Source organism: Salvelinus sp. IW2-2015, linkage group LG13 (genome assembly GCF_002910315.2).
Source record: "Salvelinus sp. IW2-2015 linkage group LG13, ASM291031v2, whole genome shotgun sequence".
NCBI lineage: Eukaryota > Metazoa > Chordata > Actinopteri > Salmoniformes > Salmonidae > Salvelinus > Salvelinus sp. IW2-2015.
In genome coordinates this window covers 46,977,647-47,005,183 of record NC_036853.1, presented here as the reverse complement: position 1 = coordinate 47,005,183, position 27,537 = coordinate 46,977,647, and the positions used below count along the sequence as shown (strand labels likewise).

The 27,537-nt window shown below is 43.8% G+C and overlaps 4 protein-coding genes across 5 annotated transcripts in view; all 4 read right to left on the bottom strand.

The window, feature by feature from the left end:
- Window positions 1-7,286, bottom strand: part of LOC111971719 (uncharacterized) — an 11,215-nt gene extending 3,929 nt beyond the window's left edge. Inside the window, exons 1-3 of the mRNA XM_023998555.3 lie at window positions 7,038-7,286; window positions 6,749-6,815; window positions 4,654-4,784 (exon numbers count right to left, since the gene is read on the bottom strand). Of these exons, the coding sequence (XP_023854323.2) occupies window positions 4,654-4,784; window positions 6,749-6,815; window positions 7,038-7,286 (447 nt within the window). The remainder of the gene's footprint in view (window positions 1-4,653; window positions 4,785-6,748; window positions 6,816-7,037) is intronic.
- Window positions 1-25,669, bottom strand: part of LOC139022611 (transcriptional repressor RHIT-like) — a 49,946-nt gene extending 24,277 nt beyond the window's left edge. The window contains exon 1 of the mRNA XM_070446390.1: window positions 25,132-25,669. Within this exon, the coding sequence (XP_070302491.1) occupies window positions 25,132-25,414 (283 nt within the window). The 5' untranslated portion in view covers window positions 25,415-25,669. The remainder of the gene's footprint in view (window positions 1-25,131) is intronic.
- Window positions 1-27,537, bottom strand: part of LOC139028580 (uncharacterized) — a 105,908-nt gene that overhangs the window by 72,431 nt on the left and 5,940 nt on the right. The gene's annotated exons all lie outside the window — the stretch shown is intronic.
- On the bottom strand, window positions 19,549-24,023 carry LOC111971293 (uncharacterized). Its single transcript, XM_070446329.1, has 5 exons — window positions 24,005-24,023; window positions 23,637-23,767; window positions 23,282-23,440; window positions 21,263-21,438; window positions 19,549-20,551 (listed from the first exon to the last, which is right to left on the bottom strand). Exons 1-5 carry the CDS (start codon window positions 24,021-24,023, stop codon window positions 19,636-19,638), a joined length of 1,401 nt encoding a protein of 466 aa, XP_070302430.1. The 3' UTR covers window positions 19,549-19,635.

Genomic DNA, 27,537 nt, shown 5'->3' with positions numbered 1-27,537 from the left:
AGGGTGGTGCTTGGAATCATTGTTTCTTCCTCTGTCAACCGTGGTTACCTGCAAGGAAACACGTGCCGTCATCATTGCTTTGCACAAAAAGGGCTTCACAGGCAGGATATTGCTGCCAGTAAGATTGCACCTAAATCAACCATTTATCGGATCGTCAAGACTTCAAGGAGAGCGGTTCAATTGTTGTGAAATAGGCTTCAGGGCACCCAAGAAAAGTCCAGCGAGCGCCAGGACCGTCTCCTAAAGTTGATTCAGCTGTCGGGATCGGGGCCACCAGGTACAAAGCTTGCTCAGGAATGGCGCAGGCAGGTGGTGAGTGCATCTGCACGCACAGTGAGGTGAAGACTTTGAAGGATGCCTGGTGTCAAGAAGAGGCAGCAAAGAAGCCATTCTCTCTCCAGGAAAAACTCAGGGACAGATGATATTCTGCAAAAAGGTACAGGGATTGGATGCTGAGGACTGGGGGTAAAGTCATTTTCTCTGACGCAATCCCCTTTACGATTGTTTTGGGCATCTGGAAAAGGCTTTGTGCGGGAAGACAAGGTGAGCAGCTACCATCAGTCCTGTGTCATGCCAACAGTAAAGCATCTGAGACCATTCATGTGGGTTGCTTCTCAGCCACAGGGAGTGGGCTCACTCACAATTTTGCCTAGAACACAGCCATTAATAAAGAATGGCACCAACACATCCTCCGAGAGACAACTTCTCCAACCATTCCAGGAACAGTTTTGGTGACGAACAATGCCTTTTCCAGCATGATGGAGCACCTTTCATAAGGCAAAAGTGTAACTAAGTGGCTCAGGGAACAAAACATAGATATTTTGGGTCCATGGCCAGGAAACTCCCCAGACCTTAATCCCATTGAGAACTTGGTGGTCAATCTTCAAGAGGCGGGTGGACAAACAAAACCCACAAAGCTGAAAAACTCCAAGCATTGATTATGCAAGAATGGTCTGCCATCAGTCAGGATGTGGCCCAGAAGTTAATTGACAGCATGCCAGGGCGAATTGCAGAGGTCTTTGAAAAGAAGTTCAACACTGCAAATCTTGACTCTTTGCATCAACTTTCATGTAATTGTCAATAAATGCCTTGGACCTTATGAATGCTTGTAATTATCTTCAGTATTAGTAGTAACATCTGACCAATTATCTAAAGACACGTGAAGCGCAAACTTTGTGGAAATTAATGTGTGTGTCTTTTGGCCACGACTGTTACACAGTTGAAGCGGAACGGTTGTACATTAGCACCTTCGCCAAATACATTTAAACTCAGATTTTCGCAATTTCGTCTGACTTTAATCTGTAAAAAGTCCTGTTTCTGTTAGAGTCAGTTAGGATCACACTTTATTTTAAGAATGTGAAATGTGCAGAGAAAGAAGTAGAGAATATTATTTATTTCGAGCCTTTTATTTCTTTCATCACATTCCAGTGGGTCAGAGTTTACATACATTCAATTAGTATTTGGTAAGCATTGCCTTTAACTTAACTTGGGGTCAATATGTTTTCGGTAGCCTTCCACAAAGCTTCCCACAATAGCTGGGTGAATTTTGGCCCTATTCTCCTTACAGAGCTGGTGTAATGAGGTTTGTAGGCCTCCTTGCCTCACACACGCTGTTTTCAGTTCTGTCCCACAAAGGTTCTTAGGAGGATTTGAGGTCAGGGCTTTCCGTGGGCACTGCAATATCTTGACTTTGTTGTCCTTAAGCCATTTTGCCACAATTTGGAAGTATGCTTGGGGTCATTGTCCATTTGAAGACCCATTTACGACCATAGCTTTAACTTCCTGACTGATGTCTTTGAGATGTTGCGTCAATATCCACATAATATTCCTACCCTCATGATGCCATCTTATTTTGTGAAGTTGGCACCAGTCTCTCCTGCAGCAAAGCACCCCCACAACATGATGTTGCATGCCCTCCTCTGCTTTCACGGTTGGGATGGTGTTCCTCAGCTTGCAAGCTTCCCTCTTTTTCCTCCAAACATAAGTGTAGTAACCTGGTATATTTATGTTTACCAATAGATGGCAGTATTGACTCAAGACGGGTTTGCTTCCCGCTATCCGTAGCTATTTCCTATGTCTGCCTATTTAACTATGATTGAAGAAAGCTTCAGGTATTTTAAGCCAGGTGCATAAGATAATGTAAATCTAAGTTCAATTAAAGACTAACCGTACGTAAGTCTCAGTGAGTCGTAATTTTAAGACGCTTAAGGATACTACATTTTGGCGGATGAGGATAACTATGGAGAATGCGTTGGATTTTTTGCACGAGTTAACGGAGTGTTTGGCGTGCGACGCGGGAGTGTGAGACTCAAGTGAACGGTGGAAGATTCTGAAGGCTTGATTCCCTGGATACGTGGTAGGACAGTTATTGACTGTGTGAGGGAGAAACAATGGAAAAGATGGCTTTGGCAACAATAGGCTCGCTACGACCATTTGATCCTAAAAATCAGAATGGGAGGAGTACTGTGAAATAATGGAACATTTCTTTGCTGCTAATGAAATAACTGATGCCGCTAAACAGAAATCCATATCATAAGCGTTGTCGGGCACAGACGTACAGCTTATGAGAACCTGTTGTTGAGCCCAGAAAAACCAGGAGAAAAGTCATTTCATAGATTTAGTCGAACTATTAAAAATCACTTCAACTCCAAACCCAGTGAGATAGTACAAAGATTCAAGTTTGATTCACGCATGAGAAAACTTACCCGAATCAGTGGGGGAATATGTGGCTGAGTTGAGAAAACTAGCATTGGACTGTAACTATTGGGAATACATTTATCGCAAATGCTACGCGAATCGGCTGGTGTGTGGGATTAGTGATAGACAGGATACAAATACGATTGTATCAGAGGCCTATCTCACGTTTGAGAATGCACTCAACTGGCCCAGGCCATGGAGTCCGCAAATAGAAATGCACTGGATTTGCCAGACAAGGGGCGCAACTGCGTGCCCATAACAATAAAAGAGAGCAACTCTGAGCGCGTAGAATTTCAAAGAACAGAAAGCCGTGGTGCAGCAGCCAATAGAGACTGTTTATCGTTGCAAAGGCCAACCATGCAGCGTTTGACTGCTAAATTCAAACACGGAAAGTGTTATGCATGTGGGATAATTAGGCCACATTGCTGGAGGGCGTGCCGCAATAAAAAAAAGCCACGGGCTGCAGAAAAGAGGACGGACAGAAAACCGAATCACTCCAGACGCTCTAGCTACCGCTCTAATCAAGTGATAGAACGTGAAAGTGAGTGCGCAGACGCAGAGCAAGCATTCTCAATGTACAGGGGGCGAATATGAAGAACGGTGGAGCCTTTCATTGTGGAAATGGGAATAAATGGATTGAAGGTACCGTTTGAACTAGACATAGGAAATAGCCTACGGATAGCGGGAAGCAAACCCGCTCTTGAGTCAATACTGCCATCTTTGGTAAACATAAATATACAGCGTTACTACAATAAGGATGATCATTATGGCCAAACAGTTCTATTTTTGTTTCATCAGACCAGAGGACATTTCTCCAAAAAGTACGATCTTTGTCCCCATGTGCAGTTGCAAACCGTAGTCTGGCTTTTTTATGGCGGTTTTGGAGCAGTGGCTTCTTCCTTGCTGAGAGCGGCCTTTCAGGTTATGTCGATATAGGACTCGTTTTACTGTGGATATAGATACTTTTGTACCCGTTTCCTCCGCATCTCACAAGGTCCTTTGCTGTTGTTCTGGGATTGATTTGCACTTTTCGCACCAAGGTACGTTAATCTCTAGGACACAGAACGCGTCTCCTTCCTGAGTGGTTGACGGCTGCGTGGTCCATGGTGTTTAGACTTGCGTTGTACAGATGAACGTGGTACCTTCAGGCGTTTGAAATTGCTCCCAGGATGAACCAGACTTGTGGAGGTCTACAATTTTTTTCTGAGGTCTTGGCTGATTTCTTTAGATTTTCCACGATGTCAAGCAAAGAGGCACTGAGTTTGAAGTAGGCCTTGAAATACATCCACAGGTACACCTCCAATTGACTCAAATTATGTCAATTAGCCTATCAGAAGCATGACATCATTTTCTAGAATTTTTCAAGCTGTTTAAAAGGCACAGTCAACTTAGTGTTTGTAAACTTCTGACCCACTGGAATTGTGACACAGTGAATTATAAGTGAAATAATCTGTCTGTAAACAATTGTTTGGAAAAATTAACTTGTGTTCATGCAAAAGTAGATGTCCTAACCGACTTGCCAAAACTATAGTTTGTTAACAGAGAAATTTGTGGAGTGGTGAAAAACGAGTTAATGACTCCAACCTAAGTGTATGTAACTTCCAACTTCAACTGTACATACAACTGTACAAATGACCCCAAACGTTTGAGGCAGTAGTGTGTGTGTGTTTTTTAAATATATTTTTACTTTATTCTTTTTTGCAGTAGCCATGCTGCCAGCAGTAATAGTCTCTTAATGATTGAGAGATTCAAGGAGCTATCATCGTTAAGTAATAAGTAGATTCAACACATTTAATATTTACATTCATGCACTTTGAAATGACTTTGTCCCAGAAGCATTTAAACTGCAGGGTACTCGCACATCATATGAAGGATGAGTGGAGCCTTTCTGAAATACAGGCCACATTTGATTTACAAAGTAACTGTAATGTGTTATGCAACACTAATTAAACTAACCTCTATCACGATAACTTGCTGGGTTGAGGTTCCACTCTCCTCATCAACAGTGATTGGTTGGTCTTCTCTCCATGTATTGTGTGCCTTTAGCATCACAAAGCTCCTGTGTCCTCCAGTGAGATGTCTTTCCACTGAGAGAGCGATTAGGGGGTAAAGAGGTGGTTAGGTACTGTCAATGTTCAACGCTATATTATACACTATTGACACTGTCTAGAATTGGCTAGGGTGTGAGGTAACACTTTTCATCACTTCATACTATTTATTGATTGACATGTTATATGCATCAAATTGTTTTCAATTGAGTAAATATAGGCAATGCAGTACATCAAGGATCTGGTTACAATATCATATTGTGTCTTTGTGCAAGATGCTAAGTAAATCAGGGAATTATTGCAAACTATCAAAAAACTGCAAGGCTCAATTCTGGTAACACATTCTCAACACATGTACCGGAACGGGTGACGGGCACTGAGCTATACATGAACGCCAACAAGCCGCGCAGCCTCGGCCTTCTCCAAACTGTACCTCTTTTCCAACTCCTCTGTATCGGTCGAGGATCTTGACACTACTGGACTGGCGAGCTCTCGCAATGTCCTCTCTGCGCGCTCCCGTGACACCTTCAGTTTCCAGTAGCTGTAGTTTCCTCCGCAATGTCCTGTTTTCTTTCTGGCTTTGAGTTATTTCCAAACGAAACACTGCATAGTCGTCGTCTACGACTTTACAGATCTCTGCCACGGCTGCATTCGCTAGCACCTCCATGATGGAAGCTATTTGAGTGTGAAAACCCATACTGTTCACGTTAGCCATTTTTAGCTAACCTTAGTTAGCAGCTAAACTTAGCTAGCTATCAACCAAGGCCTGTCTCCAACGTGAATTAAACACCTACCTTAGGAAGTATGTGATTCTGTGCAGGTAAATTAGTCATATTGAGTTCCACGGTGTTAATAAAAGTCTAAATAACAAAAAACGCTAACGGGGAAGTCGTTACTGGTCACTTTTCGCTTCCGTTTACACTGAAGAGAAAGGATCTTATTTGTTGGCGTCGTACTTTATTTCAAAGGGTTTGGTTAAATGGAAAGGAATGCGCGCTGTTGTTGAAACACGGTAATTCTTATTACATTATATTACACATAAAACATATCCTATGATCATTATCTTTCAAGCTGAGAGCAGACTTGTTTAAGAACGAACAGTACAGTGTCGAATACCCATACTAGCGTACGGGTCGTAGTATGCGAAAAAATAACGTTTTATATTAATGTGAAATTTCGAAAATATGCCGCGTTCATATTTCTATTCGGAACAAGGAAAATCTTGTTCCGAATGTCCGATCTGCTGATTCGGACGAACGCCTATAATACAACCCCGTAGCAATTTGGAAATGTCGCGAGATTTGTAGTTCTGCTAAGACATGAACGCAGCATTTTAAGCTGACCGTTTCACCTATGCTTGATTGCGTTGACATCCCGCAATTCGTTATTTTTGGTTAACAGGCGTCAATTTATTCTGATTATCAGCCGTTTGTCAAAAAGATGAGTGAATATACCTAGATCAAACCGCTGAAATGAGTATGCCGTTTAAGTATGTTTATACTAGTATGGGTATTCGTACAACGCCACGTGTTAGCATTAATAGAGTACAGAAGAATTAGAATGACTGACTTTTTCCATTTATACTGAACAAAAAAATAAACGCAACATGTAAAGTGTTGGTCCCATGTTTCATGAGCTGAAATAAAAGATCCCAGAAATGTTCTATATGCACAAAAAGCTTAATTTGAGAGACATTTTGTGCACAAATGTGTTTACATTCCTGTTAGTAAGCATGTTTCCTTTTCCAAGAAATCCCTCCATCTGACAGGTGTGGCATATCAAGAAGCTGATTAACAGCATGATCATTACACAGTTGCACCTTGTGCTGGGGACAATAAAAGGCACTCTTAAAATGTTCAGTTTTTGTCACACAACACAATGCCACAGCTGGTTCTCAAGTTTTGAAGGAGCATGCAATTTAGCAGTCTTGTTAGCATTCTTATGACCTTGGGGTTAGAAGCTGTTTCAGGTGCCTTTTGGTCCCAGAATTGACGCCTCTGTACCGGCTTGCTGTGTGGATAGTCTGTGGCTGGGGTCTTTGACATATTTCCGTCCCTTCTCTGACACCGCCTGTTATAGAGGTCCAAGATGGCAGGAAGCTTGGCCAGTGGATGTACTGGGCCATCTACACCACCCTCTGTAGCACCTTGCAATCGTGGGCAGTGCCAGTTTCCATACCAAGCGGTGATGCAGCCAGTCAAAATGCTATCAATGGTGTATAACTGTTTGAGGATCTGAAGGGGCATGTCAAATCTTTTCAAACCTCCTGGGGGGAAGAGGCACTTGTCTCACCTTCTTACGACTGTGCTGGTGTGAGAGGACCAAGTTAAGTCCTTGGATGATGTGGGCACAGAGGAACTTGAAGCTCTCGACATGCTCCACTAAAGTCCTGTGGATGGGGGCGTGCTCGCCCTCAGTCTCCTGTAGTCCACGATCAGCTCCTTTGTCTTGCTGATGTTGAGGGAGAAGTTGTTGTCCTGGCACACACTGCCAGGTCCCTTGACCTCCTCCCTTGTTGGTGATCAGGCCTACCACCGTCATGTAGTCAGCAAACTTGATGATGAAATTGGACCTCGTGCTCGGCAAGGTCGTGGGTGAACGCGGAGTACAGGACGGGACTAAGCACAGCCCTGAGCGGCCCTGTGTTGAGGTCAGCGTGGCAGAATGTTCTACCCATAACCACCTGGGGTGGCCCGTCAGAAAGTCCAGGATCCAGTTGCATAGGGAGGTGTTCAGTCCCAGCAACACTGGATATCAGCAGTTCCTCATCAACTGCAGTCCGTGAACACATAATTTTAAAGAAGAGCATAATAAAGGTTTATATAATCAATCAAAGTTTAATGGTGGCGGACACAGTTTATTGGATGTTATAGTTACTAGCTAAATGCTTGTTACACGCTCCTAGCAGCGGCAGTACAATGTCAAACAGATAATGAAAAATTAGAATGAAGAAATAACAGAACGAATCAATCCAAATAATACTAAATATCCCTTTTTCAGACCCCCCTGGTCTTTCAAAGATAATTCGTAAAAATCCAATAACTTAACAGATCTTCATTGTAAAGGGTTTAAACAATGTTTCCCATGCTTGTTCAATGAACCAGAAACAATTCATGAACATGCACCTGTGGAACAGTCGTTAAGACACTAACAGCTTACAGATGGTAAGCAATTAAGGTCATAGTTATGAAATTAGAGCACTAAAGAGGCCTTTCTACTGACTCTGAAAAAACACAAAAGAAGATACCCAGTGTCCCTGCTCATCTGTGTGAACATGCCTTAGGCATGCTGCAAGAGGCATGAGGACTGCAGATGTGGCCAGGGCAATAAATTGCAATGTCCGTACTGTGAGACGCCTAAGACAGAGCTACAGGGAGAACAGAACGGACAGCTGGTCATCCTGCAGTGGCATACAATGTGTAACAACACCTGCACAGGATCGGTACATCCGAACATCACACCTACGGACAGGTACAGGCTGGCAAACAACAACTGCCCGAGTTACACCGGAACGCACAATCCTCATCAGTGCTCAGACTGTCCGCAATAGCTGAGAGAGGCTGGACTATCAGAAGCCATGACATCATTTTCTAGAATTTTTCAAGCTGTTTAAAAGGCACAGTCAACTTAGTGTTTGTAAACTTCTGACCCACTGGAATTGTGACACAGTGAATTATAAGTGAAATAATCTGTCTGTAAACAATTGTTGGAAAAATTACTTGTGTCATGCACAAAGTAGATGTCCTAACCGACTTGCCAAAACTATAGTTTGTTAACAAGAAATTTGTGGAGTGGTTGAAAAACGAGTTTTAATGACTCCAACCTAAGTGTATGTAAACTTCCAACTTCAACTGTACATACAACTGTACAAATGACCCCAAACGTTTGAGCAGTAGTGTGTGTGTGTTTTTTAAATATATTTTACTTTATTCTTTTTTGCAGTASCACTGCCTGCCAGCAGTAATAGTCTCTTAATGATTGAGAGATTCAAGGAGCTATCATCGTTAAGTAATACAGTAGATTCAACACATTTAATATTTACATTCATGCACTTTGAAATGAACTTTGTCCCAGAAGCATTTAACTGCAGGGTACTCGCACATCATATGAAGGATGAGTGGAGCCTTTCTGAAATACAGGCCACATTTGATTTACAAAGTAACTGTAATGTGTTATGCAACACTATTAKACTAACCTCTATCARGATAACMTGCTGGGTTGAGGTTCCACTCTCCTCATCAACAGTGATTGGTTGGTCTTCTCTCCATGTATTGTGTGCCTTTAGCATCACAAAGCTCCTGTGTCCTCCAGTGAGATGTCTTTCACCTGAGAGAGTGATTAGGGGTAAAGAGGTGGTTAGGTACTGTCAATGTTCAACGCTATATTATACACTATTGACACTGTCTAGAATTGGCTAGGGTGTGAGGTAACACTTTTCATCACTTCATACTATTTATTGATTGACATGTTATATGCATCAAATTGTTTTCATTGAGTAAATAATAGGAAATGCAGTACATCAAGGATCTGGTTACAATATCATATTGTGTKTTTGTGCAAGATAGCTAAGTAAATCAGGGGAATTATTGCAAACTATCAAAAAACTGACAAAGGCTCAATTCTGGGTAACACATCTCAACACATGTACGGAACGGGTGACGGGCACTGAGCTATACATGAACGCCAACAAGCCGCGCAGCCTCGGCCTTCTCCAAACTGTACCTCTTTCCACTCCTCTGTATCGGTCGAGGATCTTGACACTACTGGGACTGGCGAGCTCTCGCAATGTCCTCTCTGCGCGCTCCCGTGACACCTTCAGTTCCAGTAGCTGTAGTTTCCTCCGCAATGTCCTGTTTTCTTTCTGGCTTTGAGTTATTTCCAAACGAAACACTGCATAGTCGTCGTCTACGACTTTACAGATCTCTGCCACGGCTGCATTCGCTAGCACCTCCATGATGGAAGCTATTTGAGTGTGAAAAACCATACTGTTCACGTTAGCCATTTTTAGCTAACCTTAGTTAGCAGCTAACTTAGCTAGCTATCAACCAAGGCCTGTCTCCAACGTGAATTAAACACTACCTTAGGCAAGTATGTGATTCTGTGCAGGTAAATTAGTCATATTGAGTTCCACGGTGTTAATAAAAGTCTAAATAACAACAAAAACGCTAACGGGGAAGTCGTTACTGGTCACTGTTCGCTTCCGTTTACACTGAAGAGAAAGGATCTTATTTGTTGGCGTCGTACTGTATTTCAAAGGGTTTGGTTAAATGGAAAGGAATGCGCGCTGTTGTTTGAAACACGGTAATTCTTATTACATTATATTACACATAACATATCCTATGATKATTATCTTTCAAGCTGAGAGCAGACTTGTTTAGAAAGAACAGTACAGTGTCCGAATACCCATACTAGCGTACGGGTCGTAGTATGCGAAAAAATAACGTTTTATATTATGTGAAATTTCGAAAATATGCCGCMTTCATATTCTATTCGGAACAAGGAAAATCTTGTTCCGAATGTCCGATCTGCTGATTCGACGAACGCCTATAAATACAACCCGTAGCAATTTGGAAATGTCCGAGATTTGTAGTTCTGACTAAGACATGKACGCAGCATTATTAAGCTGAACGTTTCACCTAATGCTTGATTGCGTTGACTCCCGCAATTCGTTATTTTTGGTACAGGCGTCAATTTATCTGATTATCAGCTGTTGTCAAAAAGATGAGTGAATTATACTAGATCAAACGCTGAAATMAGTATGCAGTTTAAGTATGTTATACTAGTATGGGTATTCGTACAACGCCACAGTGTTAGCATTAATAGAGTACAGAAGAATAGAATGACTGACTTTATTCCATTTATACTGAACAAAAATATAAACGCAACATGTAAAGTGTTGGTCCCATGTTTCATGAGCTGAAATAAAAGATCCCAGAAATGTTCTATATGCACAAAAAGCTTAATTTGAGAGACATTTGTGCACAAATGTGTTTACATTCCTGTTAGTAAGCATGTTTCCTTTTCCAAGATAATCCCTCCATCTGACAGGTGTGGCATATCAAGAAGCTGATTAAACAGCATGATCATTACACAGTTGCACCTTGTGCTGGGGACAATAAAAGGCCACTCTAAAATGTTCAGTTTTGTCACACAACACAATGCCACAGGTGTCTCAAGTTTTGAAGGAGCATGCAATTTAGCAGTCTTGTTTAGCATTCTTATGACTTGGGGTTAGAAGCTGTTCAGGTGCCTTTTGGTCCCAGAATTGACGCTCTGGTACCGCTTGCTGTGCGATAGTCTGTGGCTGGGGTCTTTGACAATTTTCCGTCCCTTCCTCTGACACCGCCTGTTATAGAGGTCCAAGATGGCAGGAAGCTTGGCCCCAGTGATGTACTGGGCCATCTACACCACCCTCTGTAGCACCTTGCAATCGTGGGCAGTGCAGTTTCCATACCAAGCGGTGATGCAGCCAGTCAAAATGCTATCAATGGTGTATAACTTTTTGAGGATCTGAAGGGGCATGTCAAWTCTTTTCAAACCTCCTGGGGGGGAAGAGGCACTGTCTCACCTTCTTCACGACTGTGCTGGTGTGAGAGGACCAAGTTAAGTCCTTGATGATGTGGGCACAGAGGAACTTGAAGCTCTCGACATGCTCCACTAAAGTCCTGTGGATGGGGCGTGCTCGCCCCTCAGTCTCCTGTAGTCCACGATCAGCTCCTTTGTCTTGCTGATGTTGAGGGAGAAGTTGTTGTCCTGGCACCACACTGCCAGGTCCCTGACCTCCTCCCTTYTTGGTGATCAGGCCTACCACCGTCATGTKGTCAGCAAACTTGATGATGAAATTGGACTCGTGCTCGGCCAAGGTCGTGGGTGAACAGGGAGTACAGGACGGGACTAAGCACAGACCCCTGAGRGGCCCTGTGTTGAGGGTCAGCGTGGCAGATGTTACCTACCCATAACCACCTGGGGGTGGCCCGTCAGAAAGTCCAGGATCCAGTTGCATAGGGAGGTGTTCAGGGAGGTGTTCAGTCCCAGCAACACTGGATATCAGCAGTTCCTCATCAACTGCAGTCCGTGAACACAAATTTAAAGAAGAGCATATAAAGGTTTATATAATCAATCAAAGTTTAATGGTGGCGGACACAGTTTATTGGATGTTATAGTTACTAGCTAAATGCTTGTTACCAGCTCCTAGCAGCGCAGTACAATGTCAAACAGATAATGAAAAATTAGAATGAAGAAATAACAGAACGAATCAATCCAAATAATACTAAATATCCCTTTTTCAGGACCCTGTCTTTCAAAGATAATTRGTAAAAATCCAAATAACTTKACAGATCTTCATTGTAAAGGGTTTAAACAATGTTTCCCATGCTTGTTCAATGAACCAGAAACAATTCATGAACATGCACCTGTGGAACAGTCGTTAAGACACTAACAGCTTACAGATGGTAAGCAATTAAGGTCATAGTTATGAAAACTTAGGACACTAAAGAGGCCTTTCTACTGACTCTGGAAAAACACCAAAAGAAGAATACCCAGTGTCCCTGCTCATCTGTGTGAACATGCCTTAGGCATGCTGCAAGGAGGCATGAGGACTAGCAATTGGCCAGGCAATAAATTGCCCAATGTGCCGTACTGTGAGACGCCTAAGACAGAGCTACAGGGAGACAGAACGGACAGCTGGTCATCCTCGCAGTGCATACCATGTGTAACAACACCTGCACAGGATCCGTACATCCGAACATCACACCTACGGGACAGGTACAGGATGGCAACAACAACTGCCCGAGTTACACCAGGAACGCACAATCCCTCCATCAGTGCTCAGACTGTCCGCAATAGGCTGAGAGAGGCTGGACTGAGGGCTTGTAAGCCTGTTGTAAGGCAGGTCCTCACCAGACATCACCGGCAATAACGTCGCCTATGGGCACAAACCCACTGTTGCTTGAACCAGACAGGACTGGCAAAAAGTGCTCTTCACTGACGAGTCACGGTTTTGTCTCACCAGGGGTGATGGTCGGATTCGCGTTTATCGTCGAAGGAATGAGCGTGACACCGAGTCCTGTACTCTGGAGCCGGATCGATTTGGAGGTGGAGGGTCGGGTCATGGTCTGGGGCGGTGTGTCACAGCATCATCGGACTGAGCTTGTTGTCATTGCAGGCAATCTCAATGCTGTGCGTTACAGGGAAGACATCCTCCTCCCTCATGTGGTACCCTTCCTACGGCTCATCCTGACATGACCCTCCAGCAGACAATGCCACCAGCCATACTGCTCGCTCTGTGCGTTATTTTTTGCTGATTTCCTGCAAGACCGGAATGTCAGTGTTCTGCCATGGCCAGCCAAAGAGCCTGGATTCTCAGGAGGAGAGAGAGTGGTAACATCTTCACAGCAAGAACTGGCAAATATGTGCAGTCCATTAGGAGGAGATGCACACCAGTACTTTTGATTTTGACCACCCCTTTGTTCAGGGACACATTATTCAATTTCTGTAGTCACATGTCTGTGAACTTGTTCAGTTTATGTCTCGGTTGTTGAATCTGTGTATGTTCATACAAATATTTACACATGTTAAGTTTGCTGAAAATAAACGCAGTTGACAGTGAGAGGAGACGTTTATTTTTTTTGCTGAGTTTATATCAATAATCCGAATAGCAATATCGTTGCGTATATACACAGATGAATGAATGTACAGCAGTAGATGTATTAGAGTGAGCTATGTCAAGAATACATTATATAAATACAGGTGGTTATAAACAGTATACAAAAATGTGAAGTGCCAGTGTTCAATGTCTCTATACAGTGGGGAGAACACAGTATTTGATACACTGACAATTTTGCCAGGTTTTCCTACTTACCAAGCATGTAGAGGTCTGTAATTTTTATCATAGGTACTCTTCAACTAGTGAGGAGAGAAGGAATCTAAAAACAAAAATCCAGAAAATCACATTGTCATGATTTTTAAGTAAGTTAATTTGCATTTTATTGCATGACATAAGTATTGATTACATCAGAAAAGCCAAGACTAATATTTGGTACAGAAACCTTCTGTTGTTTGCAGATTACAGAGATCATACGCTCTCCCTATCATTGCTATGCAGAACGACACCACAATTAATCTTCTCCGTTTTTCCCCCCTCTGTGATAACCAGGTGTGAATCGCAATCTCTGCCATGTCCTGGCGAGACATATCAGTGTGTGATGACAGATCACCCACCTCAAGCTGAACCTCGGCAAGACGGAGTGCCTTCTCTCCCGTGCGAAGACTGCCCCGTTCCATGATCTCGCCATCACGGTTGACAACTCCATTTGGTCCTCCTCCCCAGAGCTGCTAAGAACCTTGGCGTGATCCTGGACAACACCCTGTCGTTCTCAACTAACATCAAGCGGTGACCCGTTCCTGTAGTTCTGCTCTACAACATTCGCAGAGTACGACCCTGCCTCACGCAGGAAGCGCGCAGTCCTAACCAGGCCATTGTCATCTCTCCCGTCTGGATTACTGCAACTCGCTGTTGGCCTGGGCTCCCTGCCTGTGCCATTAAACCCTACAAACTCAATCCAGAACGCCGCCAGCCCGTCTGGTGTTCAACTTTCCCAAGTTCTCTCACGTCACCCCGCTCTCCGCTCTCTCCACTGGCTTCCAGTTGAAGCTCGCATCCGCTACAAGACCATGGTGCTTGCCTACGAGCTGCTGGAGGGAACGCACCTCCGTACCTTCAGGCTCTGATCAGCCCTACACCCAACAAAGGCACTGCGTTCACTACACCTCTGGCCTGCGCTGCCTCCCTAACTCTGAGGAAGTACAGTTCCCGCTCAGCCCAGTCCAAACTGTTCGCTGCTCTGGCACCCCAATGGTGGAACAAACTCCCTCACGACGCCAGGTCCAGCGGAGTCAATCACCACCCTTCCGGAGACACTGAAACCCCACCTCTTTAAGGATACTAGGATAGGATAAAGTAATCCTTCTAACCCCCCCCCCCTTAAAAGAGTTAGATGCACTATTGTAAAGTTGGTTGTTCCACTGGATATCATAAGGTGAATGCACCAATTTGTAAGTCGCTCTGGATAAGAGCGTCTGCCTAAATGACTTAAATGTTAAAGTAAAATACGTTTCCTGTAGTTTTTGACCAGGTTTGCACACACTGCAGCAGCCGGATTTTGCCCACTCCTCCATACAGACCTTCTCCAGATCCTTCAGGTTTCGGCTGTCGCTGTGGCAATACGACTTTCGCTCCCTCAAAGATTTTCTATTGGGTTCAGGTCTGAGAACTGGCTAGGCCACTCCAGGACCCTGAGATGCTCTTACGGAGCCACTCCTAGTTGCCCTGGCTGTGTGTTTCGGGTCGTTTTCATGCTGGAAGACGCAAGCCACGACCATCTGCAATGCTCTTACTGGGAAGGAGCGTTGTTTGTCAAGATCCGCCGCATACATGGCCCCATCCATCCTCCCCTCAATACGGTGCAGTCGTCCTGTCCCTTTGCAGAAAAGCATCCCACAAAGAATGTGTTTCACCTCCATGCTTCACGGTTGGGATGTGTTCTTGGGGTTTGACTCATCCTTCTATTGCTCCAAACACGGCAAGTGGAGTTTAGAGCAAAAAGCTCTATTTTTGTCTCATCAGACCACATAACCTTCTCCATTCCTCCTCTGGATCATCCAGATGGCATTGGCAAACTTCAGACGGGCGCCTGGCATGCGCTGGCTTGAGCAGGGGGACCTTGCGTGCCTGCAGGATTTTAATCCATGACGGCGTAGTGGGTTACTAATGTTTTTGAGACTGTGGTCCCAGCTCTCTTCAGGTCACTTGACCAGGTCTTGCCGTGTAGTTCTGTTTGGGCTGATCCCTCACATTCCTCATGATCATTGATGCCCACGAGGTGAGATCTGGCATGGAGCCCCAGACCGAGGGTGATTGACCGTCATCTTGAACTTCTTCCATTTTCTAATAATTGTGCCAACAGTTGTTGCCTTCTCACCAAGCTGCTTGGCTATTGTCTGTAGCCCATCCCAGCCTTGTACAGGGCTACAATTTATACCCTGATGTCCTTACACAGCTCTCTGCGTCTTGCCATTGTGGAGAGGTTGGAGTCTGTTTGATTGAGTGTGTGGAAGCAGTGTCTTTTATACAGGTAATGAGTTCAAACAGGTGCAGTTAATACATCAGTAATGAGTGGAGAACAGAGGCTTCTTAAAGAAAACTAACAGGTCTGTGAGAGCCGGAATTCTTACTGGTTGTAGTGATCAAATACTTATTCATGCAATAAAATGCAATATAATTACTTAAAAATCATACAATGTGATTTTCTGGATTTTTGTTTTAGATTTCGTCTCTCACAGTTGAAGTGTACCTATGATTAAAATGACAGACCTCTACATGCTTTGTAATAGGAAAACCTGCAAAATCGGCAGTGTATCAATACTTGTTCTCCCCACTGTATACAGTTGAATTCGGAAGTTTACATACACTTATGTCATTAAACTCGTTTTTCAACCACTCCACACATTTCTTGTTTAACAAACTATAGTTTTGGCAAGTCGGTTAGGACATCTACTTTGTGCATGACACAAGTCATTTTTCCAACAATTGTTTACAGACAGATTATTTCACTTATATTTCACTGTCACAATTCCACATGGGTCAGAAGTTTACATACACTAATTTGACTGTGCCTTTAAACAGCTTGGAAAATTCCAGAGAAATTGATGTCATGGCTTTAGAAGCTTCTGATAGGCTAATTGACATCATTTGAGTCAGTTGGAAGTTACCTGTGGATGTATTTCAAGGCCTACCTTCAAACTCAGTGCCTCTTTGCTTGACATCATGGGAAAATCAATTGAAATCTGGTTCATCCTTGGAGCCATTTCCAAACGCCTGAAGGTACCATGTTCATCTGCACAAACAATAGTACGCAGATATAAACACCATGGACCACGCAGCCGTCATACTGCTCAGGAAGGAGATGCGTTCTGTCTCCTAGAGATGAAAATACTTTTGTGCGAAGGGCAAATCAATCCCAGAACAACAGCAAAGACCTTGTGAAGATGCTGGAGGAAACGGGTACAAAAGTATCTATATCCACAGTAAAACGAAGCCGCAAGGAAGAAGCTACTGCTCCAAAACCGCCATAAAAAAGCCAGACTACGGTTTGCAACTGCACATGGGACAAAGATCGTACTTTTTGGAAAATATCCTCTGGTCTGATGAAACAAAAATAGAACTGTTTGGCCATAATGACCATCGCTTATGTTTGGAGGAAAAAGGGGAGGCTTGCAAGCCGAAGAACACCATCCCAACGTGAAGCACGCAGGGTGGCAACATCATGTTAGGGTGCTTTTGCTGCAGGAGGACGGGTGCACTTCACAAATAGATGGCATCATGAGGGGTAAAATAATGTGGAATATCATAAGCAACATCTCAAGACATCAGTCAGGAAGTTAAAGCTTGGTTGCAAATGGGTCTTCCAAATGGACAATGACCCCAAGCATACTTCCAAAGTTGTGGCAAAATGGCTTAAGGACAATAAAGTCAAGGTATTGGAGTGCCCATCAGAAAGCCCTGACCTCAATCCTCTAGAAAATGTATGTGCAGAACTGAAAAAGATGTGCGAGCAAGGAGGCCTACAAACATGACTCAGTTACACCAGCTCTGTCAGTAGGAATGTGACAAAATTCACCCAAATTATTGTGGGAAGCCTGTGGAAGGCCACCCAAAACGTTTGACCCAAGTTAAACAATTTAAAGGCAATGCTACAAATACTAATTGAGTGTATGTAAACTTCTGACCCACTACGGGAATGTGAATGAAGAATATAAAAGCTCATTCTCCTACTATCATATTCTGACATTTGACATTCCTTAAAATAAAGTGGTGATCCTAACTGACCCAAGACAGGGAATTTTTACTAGGATTAAATGTCAGGAATTGTGAAAAACTGAGTTTAAATATATTTGGCAAAGGTGTATGTAAACCTCTGACTTCAACTGTACATGGGACAACAGCGTTGACTGTGTTTGTGTGTGTGTGTGTGTGTGAGAGAGAAAGAGAAAGAGCTTGTGTGTGTGTGTGTATTTTGTGGGAGTATGTGTGCGAAAAAGTTTCTTAGGTGAAGGACAGAGTACTGGACAGGCAGACAGCTAGTGACGGCTGTTCAACAGTTTGGTGTTAGAAGCCATCACGGAGCCTGTTGGTTCGGGCTCTGATGCACCTGTACCATCTGCCAGGCGGTAGTAAAGTGAACAGTCCGTGGCTCGGTTGGCTGAGGTCCCTAATGATCTTCTTGGTCTTCCATCGACACAGAGTTGTATAAATGACCTGGTGAGCCGGAAGCGTGCATTGGGCTGACCACATTACTCTCTGAAGAGCCATGCGGTTCAGGGTGGTGCAGTTACTGTACCAGGCAGTCCTCACCAACTGGGGTCAGCCTGTCAGGAAGTCCAGGACCCAGTTACACAGGGATGAGTTCAAGGTGACGAGCTTTGAGGGCACTATGGTGTTGAAAGCTGAGCTGTAGTCAGTATTCCTCTTGTTCAGGTGGGATAGGGCAGTTTTCTAGTGCGATGGCGATTGCGTCGTCCGTGGATCTGTTGGGGCGGTAAGGTTGTGGTGATATGGCCCTTGACTAGACTCTCTAAGCACTTCATGGTGACAGAAGTGAATGCTATGGGGCGATAGTCATTTAGTTCAGTTAGCTTGCTTGGGTACAGGAACAATGGTGGAAAAATTGAAGCATGTGGGGACGACAGACAAGGATAGAGACAGATTGAATATGTCCGTAAAAACTCCAGCCAGCTGYTCTGCGCATGCTCTGAGGACGTGGCTTGGGATGCCGTCTGGCTGTCAGCCATTTAAGAGTTAACAGTCCCTGCCACGTGCGTCTTGTGTCTGAGCCGTTGAATTGCAACTACACTTTGTCCATGTACTGACTTTTTGCTTCTTTGATTGCCTTACGGAGTTTGTAGCTGGTCTGTTTGTACTCATCCATGTTCCCGTTCACTTTACCGTGGTTGAATGCGGTGGTTCGCGGTTTCAGTTTTGCGCAAATACTGCCATCTATCCCTGTTTTTTGGTATGTTAGAAACTCTTTGCTGGACGCACGGAAACATGACATGATATTTTAAAAAAAATTAACGGCCAAGCCCATCTCTAACACTGATTCAAGTACCTAACATTATAGCGCCATTGGAGTTTATTATTGAAAAAATTGCCATATTGTGTTGATTCAATAATTACGTATTAAGTTTTTTGTTCGACTGAGACGAGGGAAACTCAGTCCCTGCAATGATACAAAAATAACTAAGTCAGTCAGCACAGAGTCAATTTTGTATTTAATGTCAACAAGATGGTCATACACCCACATAACTTTACGTTCAGTACTTTTATTGCACAAAACGATACATGGTACTTTTCACTAACACTTTACCTTAATGTAAATCRGGTAGCCTCACTTTAATAAAATACATGTTTGAATACTTTGGAAAAGGTTCAACATTACACACATCTTCACTACTTTATGTCAAGTAAATGTGAATTAAGGCACTCATTATCTCACTATAAAAAACAGTATCAACCTAATGGYACATGCAGTCAGGGTTGGACCCATCAATTAAGCATTTTTACAGACACCATCACACCAACCATCACCATATCATCTACTCTGTCTCATCATACTCATTCTTTCCTCAGTTCACCTCATCCAGTTCCCTATACATCCAAAACCAACAGAATTAACTACAAACGAACTAGTACTACAACATGTCACTATACACTATTCATGGGCCGTGTGCATTTCCTGTTGGTGTATCCTGAGGTAGCTTCTCTCTGAGAACCTCTTCCCACAGTGCGTACAGGCAAATGGTCTTTCTCCCATGTGTACCTTCAGGTACATCTTCAGCTGGTGCTGGTGGGAGAACCTCTTCTCACACTGGGGAAGCTGTAGGATTTCTCCCCTGTGTGGACCCTCTGGTGTCTTTTCAGGTTGAATGAGTGTGAGAAACTGGCCTGGCACAGGTGGCAGCTGAACGGTTTCTCCCCCGTGTGCATCCTCTGGTGCCTCTTCAGGTTGGAAGAGTCGGAGAAACTAGCCCGGCACAGTTGGCAGCTGAATGGTTTCTCCCCCGTGTGCATCCTCTGGTGGATCTCCACCTGTTTGGGGAAACTGAAGGCTTTCCCACAGAATGAACACGGGAAGCGCTTCTCTTTTCCACCGGATCTACTGATAGAGTTACTACTACTGTCATTTGTCAATGGGCTTGTGTATCCATTTAGTGTTGAGGCACTGGCATTGTCTGAGGTCTGGTTTAACATTAGGAGAGTGTGAGGAGGATGAAGGCCAGGGAGTGTCTGTGTTGTTGCAGGGTCCATGTTCCAGTTGATAGATCCTATAGAAGGCAGGCTGAAGGCAGCACCTGGCGCCATCAGTATCTCTGAATCACAACTATAGGAGCAGGACGGATCATCGCTAGCCGAGTCTGTTCTCTCCCGCCGCATACGGACACCTCCCCGTCCCCACGGACCAAATCTATGCCTCGCACTGGTCTCAGCCAGTCTGTTGTCATGGAGACTAAGTTTGTTTGTTGTTTTGTGTTCAACTGTCTGTTTCTGGTTGTGATTAACAGCATTGTTCCCCAGCCCAGAGTTGATGACGCTGTCCCATCCACTGACCTCCACTATGTCCCCTCTGGTCCTGGCCTGCTCAGTGATGTTGTCCCCTGGGCCTTTGGCTGCACCGGTCTGGGTCTGGAAATCTAAGATGGTTGCCCAATCTCCTCTGTTAGCCTCCAGCCAACCACCTGCAGCACGAGGTTACAAAATAGACTTCACAAACATGGCAGAGAATTCTACCATTCTCCATATCTAGAGTTTTTAGTCAATTACCTGGTGAAGTTCATACATTATAATGTGTGTGTTTTGGTAACTAAACATAAGTTGTATTGATTTAATTTTATGAATTAAGAAAATTTAGAAAGAATAGTACCAGGTGCATCACTAATCCCATTGAATATCTATTACTGTTTGTAGGTTATATGTATTTCTCCCTTAACTTGCTCCCCCATCTTTAGTCCACTCAGCAGATCAATGCTCTCTGGACCGTCTTCTATTGTCTCCTCTTTGACCAGCAGTAGATCAGGCTTCCCATCCTCCATGTCCACTGACTGTAAGAGATACCGTGTGAGAGGATGTTGGATCAAGAAATCTGATATGAGCACCCTACTATGGAGCATCTTCTGATTGGGCAATGATGGATTGCTATGAGTACTATGCAAACATGTTAGTTGATTTTATTACTTGACACTCTAATGATTTGATCATTCAAAASGCATGGTCCCGRACTTAAGACAATGAATCAAGACCTGGGCTAGTATCCAGAAAGTGTCTCTGAGTAGAAGTGCTGATCTAGGATCAGTTTWGCCTTTTAGATCATAATGAATAAAATTATATCTTAGATCAGCACTCCTGCTCTGAGACACTTTGTGGATACAGGCCCTGAACTAATACCATTCAGACAGTAGTTCACCGTGGGCTGACCTCTGTGAGACTGTGTGTGGTCCTGTGCTGCTCAGCTGGTTCCTCTGTGGGTTCAGGCGGAGGTGTAGTCTGGTTGTCCTCCATGACCATGGTTCCCTCAGGGTTCCCCAGACCCTCCTCATAACCCTCCCCCTTCACCAGAAGCACCTCTTGACCCTCCTCCTCCTGGAAGAGACAGGTGATACCGATTACACAGACATACACTCCCTCAGGTACGTACACACAGATAATAAACACACTTTCAACATYGAGCGTTTACCCATCCCCACTACGTTTGAGTCCTATACGATTTCACAGAGTCAAATTCCTGTACATGCAACTGCAAAATTATTGGCACTCTTGATAAAGATCAGGGAAAATACTATACTTTATCAAGAGTGTCCATAATTTAGGACCCCATTCTATAAGCCTAAAAAGTCTGTTACATATTGTMTTTGTACTGTGTATGATGTGTTTCATTACTTCCATTCAACTACTTCATTATATATACTGTATATAAGGCATATAGAATAACATATAGAATACAATGTCTGGATGCAATATTCTACCCAGGAATATTCAACACTGATTCTGTTTCTGTCTTTATTCCAAATGTATCTGTCAATTTTTTTCTGCTGACAACAATGAAAATTCATCTTTGTCTTTAATGCAGYGTTTGATCTAAACGTCAGAAGCTATCGAGTGGAATGGTTACTTTCTATGGCTAGGTATCCATTCAATTGACGACAGATTTTCAAGAAAATATGCGGATTTTCCCACCAGTGGTTTGTTTCCACCAAACGGACTTGTTGCAGATAAAATGTATTGCTTGATGAAGTAGTGCACACAAAATGTACTTTTTCTCTTAAGTTTTCATGTACAGAATAAAAATCTAAAGTTCATTGTTTCCATTACATTTTRAACTCTACCGTTTTGTCACAAACTATTGCGTTAAATAGCAAATGTACCTACTCTGGTCTTGGTACCTGCACTCTAGCCAATAGCTCGCAGATACAGTGGAGGTAGGCTATCCACATTATGAGATTATTATGTCAAAGAACAAGAATATTTGTATTTGTCAAACGGAGGTCAAGCAGCGATCATCATGTCACCAGAATCAAGACCCTCGATATTTCTTTGAAAATGAGCATCAAGATCACTGTGCACTTTCACCACCATGTGAAGTTCTTAAGTTATTTCATCTGTAGCCTAATAAACCACATGGTTTCCCCYAGTCGTAGTGGGAGGACCACACACCATATCATCGCATGACTCCAAGTTTACTTCGATATCATGGTTTTCATATCACCATTTGCACATATAGGCGTTTCCATCGCTCTTTCTCGCAAAATGTATTTTACAGACGCAAAAAGATCCCACCGTGTCGAARAAACAAATTATCTGTCAGCATTTATAAAATTGTACTTAAACTTCCTGTTTCCATCACAGCTGCCATGATTTTCATCTGTGGATGGAAACGTGGTTTATGTTATAGAGCGGAATGGTTTTTCTGCTGGTGTATCCTGAGGTAGCACCTCTCTGAGATCCTCTTCCCGCAGTGCGTACAGGCGAATGGCCTCTCTCCCGTGTGGACCTAGAGGTACCTTTTCAGATGGTGCTGGTGGGAGAACCTCTTCTCACACTGGGGGCGGCTGTAGGATTTATCCTGTGTGGACCATCTGGTGCCTCTTCAGATGGCCATTTTGGGTAAAGCGCATATGACACTGGGTACAGATGAAGGATTTCACCACTGTTTGGATCCTATACACTACTACTGTACTGGTTCCAGTCCTRTCTTGACATATCAGTCTGTGTCTCTAAACCCAAGGGCATGTTGTCAGGGTCCCAATGGGATTGAATCGTCCTCATGCTCGGGTTACCGTAAAGTAAATACTCTGAGCCAGGAGCAGGAGGACAGCCCAGTCTCTCAGGGTCTGATCTGTGGTCAGATCCTGTGTGCAAGAGCCTTTGTGTTTAAAGTATCTGTGTCTGTCTCTGACTTGAAGACGGTGTTCTGCGTTCTACTGACCTCCGTGATGCTGCGGCAGGGCCTGGGTTGGGGCGTGGCGGCGCGGTTCTCCGTGGCTACAGGGGGCGCTCCAATCTCGATGTCTCTTCTGTGTTGTGGTACCTCTCCTTCAGACCTTTCCTGCTTGACCCCAGGACCTCTAGCTTCTGCATCTTCAGACTGACACAAGAGAGGAGGTTAATATCGGTACATGAGTTGAATTGGATAACAATGTCATAGGGAAGTCTCACAAACTCCCCTATGGCAGATAAATGAGGATGTACATGACTGAATAGCTGAGGGGAGCCTTTCTGAAATTAATGAATGGGCCACATTTGATGTACTGTAATTTTCCATGTTACACTATGGCACTAACCTCTATCACGATAACATGCTGGGTTGAGGTRCCACTCTCCTCATCTATAGATATGGGTTGGTCATCTCTCCACGCGTTGTGTCCCGCTGGCTTCACAAAGCTCCTGTGGCCTCTAGTGAGATGTCCTTCACCTGAGAGAGTGATTGGAGGAAAAGAGGTGGTTAGGTACTGTCAATGCGCAACGCTATAGTGTACACTATTGACACTGTCTACAACTGTGTAAAGTTCATGATGCCGTTGACCTTAAAGGGCCCCAGGACCAAAGATCCACCACCATATTTTACAGTAGGGTATGGGGTTATTTTCTGCTCATGCATTCTCATTTCAWCGACAAACCCACCACATTCTCATTTCGACAACAAACCCACCACTGGTGTGTGTGGCCATAGAACTCTATTTCATGTTATTCAACAAATGATTCTGATTAATAAGCCTGTAATACACAATTAATTGGTATTTACAGCCTGAAACGAATGCTTGCAAAATTGTGTAAATGTACATACTATACATTTAAACTTACTCTAGCAGCTGTGAAATTTTAGACAAAATATAGACAGGAAAGTATTGTTTAGCCAACTTTTCAGAGAGCTGGTAGGTATATGGTTCAGTTTGGCACTGAGGTAAAATTAGTTTTATACTGGATATTCATTTTTCATCGTCAATAGCTATTGAACCAAGCATGCKAGGACAATGAAAATGGTACATTCTGAATCAGGGGAGGATTGAGAACAATCGAGTTACTACCAGTTGATATTACAGTTTCAATAATTGAATCTTAAATGGRGCTTGCTTTTTAAATGACTGAATATATACGGGGCAATTTAGCAATTCGGATTTWATCTGTAATGGTTATGATAAATTAGGCATTGTTGCAATCTGTTGGCATATAGATAAAAGCACACGTTTTTTRCCAGTGCGGGCCTTGTGTTCTAAAAATATATTRCCCCCCCCATTGGACTACTCAGAAAAAAAGCATGCGAGTACTCCAACAGTCTAAAAATGTCAATGCCATTTAGTTTCAGACTGTATATATCAATTCATTGTGTATTACAGCCTGATTAATATGACTACCAACAAATGTAAACGCCTGGAGTTTGCTACATGGCATTGGCACTTGGATTGGAACCGGTGCTTTGGTCAGGGGAAATTAAAATAGAGCCTATTAATGCCTATTCGGTAATACGGCCCTGAAAGTAAGGTAACACTTATCATTACTTGTTGATACACTATTTATTGATTGATTATGTTCCATSCATCACTTTTTTAAAATTGAGTATGACAATAGGAAATTCAGTAAAGACTCTTTGTGCAATAAGAATTTGTTCTTAATCGACCTGGCTGGTTAAATAAAAATATATGTGCAAGATAGCCTAGTAATCAGGGGAAGTATGGTATACTATCCAAAAACTGACAAAGACCCAATTCTGTAACACATCTGAACACATGCGCAGAGGGGAATGGGGCGACAGGGCCCGCAGCCTTCTGCAGAATGTACCTCTTGTCATTCCTCTGTATCSGTCCAGGATGTTGACACTACAAGAACGACTGGCGAGAACGCGCTCTCTCGTTGTCATCTCTTCCCGCTCCGGTGCCACCTTCAGATCCAGTAGCTCTAGTTTCCTCCGCAATGCCCTGTTTTCTTTCTGGCTTTGAGTTATTTCCAAACGAAACACTGCATAGTCGTCGTCTACGAGRTTACAGATATCTGCCACAGCTGCATTRGCTAGCTCCTCCATGATGGAGGCGATTTGAGTGTGAAAAACCATATAGTTAGCCATTGTTAGCAGTTAGCTAGATAACATATATTAACCAATTCCTGTCTCCAGCGCGAATTAAAGACTACCTGGGGTAAGTGTGTGATGCTGTGCAGTTAAATGAATCATATTTTGAGTTCCAGGGTGTTAATAAACGCCTAGATCACAATAAAAACGAAACATCGAAATCGTTCTATGTCCTTGTTCCTTCCGTTTACTTAAGAGAAAGGATCTTATTGGTTGGCGTCATAGCTGGAAGGGTGTAGTTAAATGAAAAAGGTATGCGTGCTGTTCTTTGAAATACGGTATTGCTTATTACATTACATAAAATCTCCTATGATCAGTATTTTTAAAGCTGTGAGCAGACGTGTTTATAAAGAACAGTGTGTTAGCAAGAATAGAGTAGAAAATAATATTTACCTTACTGAGGTAAAGTAATGTTAAACTGTCCTTGTTATAGTCTGATCAACTCAGTGGCCTTGTGGTTAGTGTCTGCCCTGAGATTGGAAGGTTGTGAGTTCAATCCCTGGCCGAGTCATACCAAAGACTGTAAAAATGGGCCCTGATGCGTCTCCGCTTGGCACTCAGCATTAAAGGAGCTAGATTCGGGCTAGCCCTGCAATAGGGCCTTAGCCCAAATCCCTGCAATTAGGGCCTTAGCCCGTCTTGTCCAGGGGGTGTACTTGTACATCAGAAACAGGAGATGAGCTAAGGTTTGTGAAAGGCTACTTACTTGTTATAGCCTATGTTTACCATCTCTCTAAAAGTATTCACAGTATTCAGACCCTTAGCTCAGGTACATCCTGTTTCCATTTGTATTTATTATGGATCCCCATTAGTTCCTGCCAAGGCAGCAGCTACTCTTCCTGGGGTCCGGKAAAATTAAGGCGGCTATATAATTTTACATTACAGAATTCACAACACACTAAGTGTGTGTCCTCAGGCCCGTGTAGCTATTACTCTATGTAGTACTGTGCACCTCCCATAGTCTGTTCTGGACTTGGGGACTGTGAAGAGACCTCTGGTGGCATGTCTTGTGGCYTATGCATGGGTGTCCGAGCTGTGTGCTTGTATTTTAAAACAGGCAGCTCGGTACCTTGAGCTTGTCAACACCTCTTACAAAAACAAGTAATGAGGAAGTCAATCTCTCTTTRACTTTGAGCCATSAGAGATTGACATGCATGACATTAATGTTAGCTCTCCGTGTACTTTTAAGGGCCAGCCGTGCTGCCCTGTTCTGAACCAACTGCAATTTTCCCCAAGTCCCTCTGTGGTACCTGATTGMCTCTTTTTTGGAGTCTTTTAATGCTAAAATCAGTTCTTTAAAATTAATTTTCAGATGTTCCGAGCTAGCCCTCCTGATGTCGTTTGACCCCACATGGACTACGACAGTGTCAGCTCCCGGCATCTGTGGTAGAACAGTTGGAAGCATCCTTGTGATGTGCTGTACTCGTGCTCCTGGGTAGCACAGGGTTTTTGCCTTGGGAACCGAGATGTTTCCCACCCTAGAGCTGCCTATGATGACAGCTGGTGATGTCAAATGGGCCGGTCTCTCAGGCAGCCTCACGGTCTGATAAGGGTGGGAGCTCCGAGGATCTGAACCCGAGGTAGAAGCCACCGGAGAGGGAGACAGAACAGAGGACAAAGACGCACGTACCTCCGGATCTGATCTTGATTGGGAAGCCCCCAAAGAAGGCGGCGCTGGAACCTCTGGATCCAGGGCGGCAAAGCTGTTTCTGGTCTGTGTCTGGTCAGGGATCAACATCTCCAAGGAGACCCCTGTTTCCAGAGGATGCTGTCTTTGACTTCCACGGCGAGTAACGTATCTCCATGGCTGGTTGGTTGGGTCGAGAACAGCTCCGTTCTCCTGGGAAGGGGGAGACCCCTTCGGGATGGAACCCCGCTGAGCACCGGCCAGTCGGCTGTGGAGAGACGACTGGCCGTCGGCTGTGGAGAGGAATTGTCCGTAGTGCTCCGAAACAGGATTGTGTCGAGGCACAGATCTGGGAAGGGTACCAAAAAAAWTCTGCAGCATTGAAGGTCCCCAAGAACAGTGGCCTCCATCATTCTTAAATGGGAGAAGTTTGGAACCACCAAGACTCTTCCTAGAACTGGCCGCCCGGCCAAACCGAGCAATCGGTGGAAAA